Genomic DNA, 7536 nt, shown 5'->3' on the forward strand with positions numbered 1-7536 from the left:
TGTTGGGCAACAGAGGAGCAGAAAAATAATTGATTTTATTTGTTTCTGCATGACAAGGGAGAAGGAAACAGATGTGGGCTGTGTCGAGGCCTATATGCCTTGAGGGAACCAACTGTTTTATTCCTTGCCATTTCCTTGCCGTGGATTAGCATCAACCCATAGAACGAAGTGAATAAAAAAAAAGTCAGCCAAGAATCTGCGGGACTCCTCATGAACCGGTTCCGATCATTGACTTGAGTATCTTCTTCAGGGTATCCACAATGCTCGAAAACGGAGGGCGCTGCCTTGGATCACTGAAAATAAAGCATAATCACGTTAAACATAGCGACTGAGCACAAATGGATATAGTTGCTTAAATTTTCATCAAGATAGCAGGAAGATCATAGAAAATGCTTACTCAGTCCAACAGGATTCAACAAGAGCAGCTAGTTCTGGAATGGTATCTTGTGGGATAGGGAGCCTTCTGTTCTGGAATGCAACTGCTCCTACTACCTGCAAATGTTTCTATAATGAATCACAAACAAACATAACCCTTTTTCTGAACTATATTAGAGAACATGATAATGAGATGGGAGATTACTTGTGCGGGGCCTAGGCCGCTCCATGGTTGCTGCATTGTCAGGAGCTCCCATAAGATCACACCGAAACTGTACACATCGCATTTCTCGTTGGATGGTTCGCCACGGAGAAACTCTGGTGCCATCCATTCTGGCTGCAGTTTATCGGAATTCGAACATAAGAGTCTAAAAGGGTAAAGACAGATTACTGATGGAGCTAGACTGTCATATGAAGCTTACTGTTCCAGCGACTGATTTGGACGATATGAAGGTGGTAGCCTTGAATCTGGACAAGCCAAAGTCACCTACCTGAAGTCGTATCAAGGATAGTAAATAAAGAGACAAAAGCAGAACATATCCATTCTTGATCGTGCGATGCTAGGTTGGATAGGAACTCTAACTAACCTTCACGGACCAGTTCTTATCCACCAACATGTTTGGTGTCTTCAGATCCCAATGTACAATAGGAGGGTTCAGGCAGTGGAGATAGTTGATACCTTTTGCCTGCATTCCAAGCACAACAACGTGTCATGCGACATTCAGGAAAACTAATAACATGCTACCTGCAAAAGCCAGTATTCCAATACATACAACATCTAATGCCATGCGCAAGCGACGCCGTAGATCGAGCAATTCTCCACTAGCCACTTTGTTGACGAGACGGAAGAGGCTCCCTCTGTTCACAACATCAGGATTCAGGTATTTTATTTTGTTGCAGGAAATTAGCTCATATTGAACTGGTGGAAGGTTTACCGAGGCAAATACTCGGTTACTATCGACAAATGTGGGCATTTTGTCACTGCACCCATGAACAATACCACATTTGGATGGCGAACTCGTTTCATGATAGAGATCTGCAAGAGTTAAAGAATGAGACATATTGAGATCCATACTAGGGATAAGTAATATTTTGATGCAAAAAAGAAGTGTTGAGTTACCTCTCTCAGGAATTCCTTCAGCTGAGCTTCGCCAACATCCTGGTCTGTAAGCACTTTGACTGCAACATCCTACATACCCATAAGTATGGTCTTAATTTCGTGAGCTCTCCAAAGGATACTTAACTCACTTGCAAAGAGAAAAAGTTTCCATAGAGAAACGTTTAAGGTACTTACAGAACCGTGCCAGTCAGCTCGATAAACGGTACCAAATGAACCTGCATTATTCCAGTGAAGAGTGATCACTTTCACATCAGGCAGCAAGTTGATAAGAATACTGAAGCTAAAGAAGTACCAGCTCCTACGCGTTCCTTGAGGTCAAGCTCATCCCATGATATCTCAAGCCAATCCATGGCGAAAGATGGCTCAACAATCAGGCGTTTCGGCATTGCAACACCAGGGATGTTCTCCTTATTGATTAGTACCTCGGTATCGACCTCCATCGCCTTCAACTGCTTTGACACTTGAAACACTGACATGTTGTTGCAGTTGTCATTCTGCATGACCTGGCCGCATTTCGAGACCACACCTTCCATAGTGGCTGCTTGAATAGAGTTCTTGTCCCCGGCAACTGCAATAGAACATGACCAATCAGTACGTGCATCTGCATGGTCTAGACATTTGATATCGACGCGGTATAATGATGTTGTAAATTGTACCTGAATACTGGGAATTTGAGAACATCGAATTGCAACAATCATCATCTACCGGACGATTCCTTGCTGCAACCGGTGTGATATAGTTTGCCAAACCTGCTGTGCAAGAAGTCTTGAAAGGCGAAGACACAGAGGAGAGCAGCTGCCCGTTGATGGAGGAGTCTGGATTGGAGATGCTCCCTGGCACAACGACGAGGTCCACGACGTACTCCCTGAAGAAGCACCATCATCATTGTAAATAAAGGTGTTTTACTTACTGGCCAGTAAGTAAAAAAGAGGTTGTGCAAGTTCAGGTCTACAATATATATAGCTGCAAGAATTCTCCGAGCACATCTGCACACACCTGGTATATCTTCTCTCGTCGATTTTGACGAGGCATGATGATCGGTGAGGCGCGGAGCAGTACTTGCAGCCTTGCGCAATCCGGCATGGCAGGCCGACGAAATCTGCCAGCTCCTGCGTGGATTGGTTTGAAAGACCGCTGACTACTTACTGAACCTGTTGGTTTAAACACAATGCAAGCACATCAATGCCGGCGAACGTACCTTGAACAGAATAGCACGGTGCCTGCAGAAGCCGATGGACAGGCGACCGATGGGGACGACGACACTCTTCTGCTGCTTCCTCAGACGCTTACTGACCGCCTTCCACCGCATGTACAGGTCCCCGTCCTCCGACCTCAATGCACCCCTTCAAAAAATCCCAGCAAATTGAGCAAAATGTGCCGTGCGTTGTCTGCTCAGGTAACTGGAGACATTTTCATCATCAACAAAAGCTGAAGCTCTACTATAATGCAGTACACACTACAGACAAACGTGACCATGACAGTCAAGTCATCACCGAAATTGGAGTGGTGTTCACAAGTTCGTCGGTTTCGAGGTTCACGGACGAAATTTGGTGTTCGTCCCATGTCTGACGGTCCATTGGTCACTCACGGTCACCGTCAGAGTCACAGGCAGTGCATGCACAGCACGGACATACACACACGAGCAAGACATTGCATCGACACGGACCAACCAAACCTTTTTTCTTTGTAAAGCAAAATCACGGGCATGGATCGATCGAAGCTACAGCAGCAGCTAGGATAACGTACCCCATTTGGTCGGAGACGAGTACGGCGAGGCGTCGGACGAAGTCGAGCGTGGAGCCGAGGGCGCGGTGGAGGTCGAGCGCGCGCCGCTCGAGGTCGACGAGCACGGAGTCGCCGCACTTGTCGACGAGCAGCACCTCCAGCGACGACTGGTCGCTGGCGTCCACCTCCCGCAGCGCCGCCAGCGTGGGCAGCCGGCGGCCTTCGCCCTCGTCGGCGTTGCACATCGCCCACAGGTGCGGGTCGATCCCCATGATGTTGTAGAACCCGTGCGCGATCTTGTCGCCCCACGGCAGGCACCCGTTCACCTGCACGCACCATTTACATTGGTGATCCGCTGAATAGCTGATAACGTACGATGCCATCCGGTTAATGAGTGGCTCGCTTAAAAGAAAGATCTAGCCAATGATGGAGCTGAAGGTTGCACGCCTTGATTTGCTTCAACTTGCAGTTTTTAATGAGCGAAGAATCGGAACATAAAGAATTGGATGGAGAAGAGAGACTAGCTGCACTGATTAGTTTAGCGTCAGCTCAGTGATTAGTGTGTGATGATATGCCTAATCTGGTCATGAGGCGTGGACATTAAATTATTGTGCGTAACTGCGTACCCAGAGCCGGTAGGAGACGGCGGCGGCATCGGTGGGCTGTTCCGGCGGTTCCTCGCTGGGGCCGAGGCGGTGTAGGAGGAGCTCGGGCGGGACGCCGGCGAGGAAGGCCTCGGTGGTGATGCGGACGGCGAAGGAGAGCTGCAGGTAGTAGCTTTCCCTGGAGCGTTGAACCCACGTGTCGTCCCTCCCGCCGCCACCCGCCGCGGCGGTGGTTGAAGGCGGCGCCAGGGAGGAGGAGCTCGTGGCCGTGGCGGTGGAGGCCGTCGCCGGCTCGTTGCCGGTGGTGGAGGTGGTGAAGGCGCTGCTGCCGGCGCTCCAGTGCGTGGACGGCGGCGCGGCGGGGACGTCGACGGGCTTGAGGCGCGCGTAGTCGGCGAGGAGCGGCAGCCGCGAGTCGGGGTCGGCGAGGTCGAAGGCGGCGTGGGCCGGGGGCAGCGGTGGCGCGAGGGCGTGTAGGCGGCGGCGGTGCGGCATGGCCGGAGGAGCTGGCTAGAGGCTACGCGTGCATGGGCGAGCTAGCAGATCGAGGTGGTTTTGGCTGGTGCCGGGTTGCCGGAGACAGTCAGAGAGAGTTTGCGTGTGAAACGTGACGGCGGTGTTGAATAAACTCGGTGGAGCGGGCGGGGGAACAATGGAACGGCTCCAACTTGCATGCTAGCCCTTGAGATTTCCGTCGCCTTTCCCTTGTGGTTTCATCGTGGTTCTCTTCCCAAACGGGATCACGAGGGTGCGCGAGCAAAAAGGCGCCGCCGGTGCACGTGGACAGCGGAGCTCGTGGCGCCATGGCACGCTGCCGCGTGTGGCAGCGAGGACACGCGTCGTCCGCCGGGCCGTCGCGTCAGGCCGGGGAAGGGCGCGATGCGGCCGTTTATGACTTGCGGCGCCTGGGCGCCGGCGGTGACCGCAAGCAAGTCCGCAACCGCAAGGCGTTGGGGGAAGGCAAGTTTTTCGATCTGTTTCGTTGGCTGGGCTCGTTCGCGTTTTTGTATAGCATGTGTCTTAAACATTTCTGGGATAGGCCTATGGAGGAACGTTTAGAGGATAGGTTCTGATGAGACGAACATGGTTCTTAACAAGTTGGTATTCTCACAGGTCCGATGAATACACCCTACGTTATTACTTAAGTATCATTACAACTCAATCTTAAAAGACATGACGAGCTCAACAACTTATTTAGGTAAGCCACTACGCTGCTCGGCTCTGAGATGTCTAGGGTAAGACTCTACTCCTCCATCTCCGTGTTGTCAACTTCGTAGACTATCTGATATGGGCATTACCCTTCGGGTAACTAGTATTATGGTACCTCATACAGCCCAACCAGGGGTCCATGAAGATCATCCACCGACCGAGGTGGACCATTATGTCGATTCTAAAGGACTCTTGAAGAACAAGAAAAGAAGACGAATAAAACAAGGAAAGTTTAGACATATAACTCTTTGTAACCTAGTCGTACCCGGATAGACCTCTCGAGACCTGGCTCACAATATAAGGGCCAGGAGAGGGTCTGACTAGGGACACACAATCAACTTAGCGATAACCGCCGTAAGTCTAGAGCTAGGTCATACGAAATATTAGCTTCTCGACGAGTTCATAGTCGAAGCCTTCGGCTACCCCATTGTAACCCGATATTATCGATAATCAAGATCAGACAAGCAGGAAGTAAGGGTTTTACTTCATCGATGGCCCGAACCTGGGTAAATCTCTCTCCCCGTTTGTTTGGTATCCGATGTCTCGTGTCAGCCTGCAGGATTCCGTCAACCCTAAGCCCAAAAGGTGGGCATTACCGAGGAGTGCCCTCAACAATTGGCGCCGCATGTGGGAAACCTGTCGGTACAAGACACGCCATCGGCAGCTCCAGTCACATCAGCTTACATGGAGACGTTGTCGCACCATGGGCTCGCCCCAAATCGCGAGGCTCCAGCTTACATGCAGACGCTGTCACGCCAGGGGCTCGCCCGAATCATGAGCTTCTAGTCTAAGGGCATCTCCAACGGGGCGACGCAAACGGACGCTGAGCGACCGTTTGCGTCCGCCATGACCGCAGCGGGGCGACGCAAAGTGACCGGGTCGTCCATAGAGACGCAAACCTGGCCCAAATATGCGCCAGGTTTGCGTCTTCGTTGACGCTGCGCGTACGCGACAAGTGTCCGCGGTAGTTGCATCTGGGCCCGATCGGCATTGACTAGGTAACCATAATATTTGTTCATTACTGTTGATTGGCCAAAAAGGATCATATTTACAGAGATAGTTAGTCGAGTTAACCTAAAAACACGACGGCCGTACCTACTCGCCGTCGCGCGGTGACAAGGGATTAACTTGTTAATGCCTACGGATTGTAGACTAGGGTTTAGTTGGAAGTAGAGGGCAAGTAGATCTCGAGGGTTTCAGCCGGAAAAGTACTCGACTATGAGAAAATTAGGGTTGTATTGACAATGAAATCGATCCTCTCTTCGTCCCTCGACTCCCCCTTATATAGGAGGCGGAGCCGAGGGTTTCGTGATACACAAGTTACAGAGTTCGGGAGACAATCTGAGTCTGTCCCGTAGTAATTACAAGTTAATATTCCTAATACAATTCTATCTTTCCAAACTCTCTCCTAACTGGGCTTCCGGGCTTTATAATCTTCGGGTCGTGGGCCTTCAATAAAACCCCGAGTACCATCTTCAGCAAGCCCATTGGGGATGTCTATGTCAGTAGCCCCGAGATTTTGCTTGAATCGGAGAATCAGGGAAAATCGCCAACTTTACAATTACCATACAACTTTTTCGGGTTAACACATATCAATCATATATTGCACAGGGATAACGGTAATTGAGGCTAGTTCATCTGACACATCAGGTACTAGTTAACTGCTCTTGCGGCAATCCTCCAAAACCTACTTCAAGATCACGTTCCTGGACATGATCTCGGAATACTGGTGTAATTCGACATGCGCCGCTTAAGGTCTTACCAAATGTCGAATTCCAGTTATGTTTTTTCGGGTACCTAACGCGTCCGTTAGGATTTTTCTTCGCATCTGCTGACACGGAAAAAAGTATCGAAGCGCCGTCAGAGGCGGTGCCACGCCGCACAGGACGGATCTCGGGGACTTACCTTCGCAAAGTATTACGGCATTCAAAGATTAATCTGCGACTGAGGCACTCTAAGAATATATTGTCGAGTACTTTTTCGGCTGCTGGAATAGCCCATTTTTTCGAGTCAGAGGATGACTTGTATATTTTATCTTGTCCTCCCGATGGGAGTATATGAAGAGTTACTTATATAACTCGAAATATGCTCATCACACTCTTTATAGTTTCATCGGGCACGCGAACAGCGTTCCCGATGGGAGTAGCCCCCGAGGCTACAGCCAAGTGCTTATACTTGGTTGTAGGCTCACCATTTTAACATCTTTTGTCGCTATATTGTCATCTTTTCGAGTTCTTTTATCTTTTTCGGGTGCGCGACCAGCGCTCCCGATGGGAGTAGCCCCGGAGCATATGGACAAATGCTTGCATTTGATCATAGGCTCTTGCCTTTTCTTTCTTGCCATACTCGAGGTTTCCTTCTTTCTAAAGTAGCCCCGGAGCATTTGGTTAAAAACTTGTATTTGATCAAAAGCTCTCGAAATTATCATCACTTCTTGTTTGTCACCAATCGTCATAACACCGCCGTCGAGATTTTCCTTTGTTAAAGTGACATCAGTGCAGA

General features: G+C 49.9%; 1 protein-coding gene across 1 annotated transcript; it reads right to left on the minus strand.

The window, feature by feature from the left end:
• Positions 1 to 178: 178 nt before the first annotated feature.
• LOC124676677 (serine/threonine-protein kinase CTR1-like) lies at positions 179 to 4320 on the minus strand. Its single transcript, XM_047212722.1, has 15 exons — positions 3847 to 4320; positions 3242 to 3546; positions 2694 to 2838; positions 2492 to 2604; positions 2152 to 2360; positions 1788 to 2063; positions 1670 to 1710; positions 1496 to 1564; positions 1311 to 1411; positions 1149 to 1233; positions 963 to 1061; positions 798 to 866; positions 581 to 712; positions 398 to 492; positions 179 to 293 (listed from the first exon to the last, which is right to left on the minus strand). Exons 1-15 carry the CDS (start codon positions 4318 to 4320, stop codon positions 209 to 211), a joined length of 2298 nt encoding a protein of 765 aa, XP_047068678.1. The 3' UTR covers positions 179 to 208.
• Between the last annotated feature and the right edge of the window lie 3216 nt (positions 4321 to 7536).

This window comes from Lolium rigidum, chromosome 7 (genome assembly GCF_022539505.1).
Source record: "Lolium rigidum isolate FL_2022 chromosome 7, APGP_CSIRO_Lrig_0.1, whole genome shotgun sequence".
Lineage (NCBI taxonomy): Eukaryota > Viridiplantae > Streptophyta > Magnoliopsida > Poales > Poaceae > Lolium > Lolium rigidum.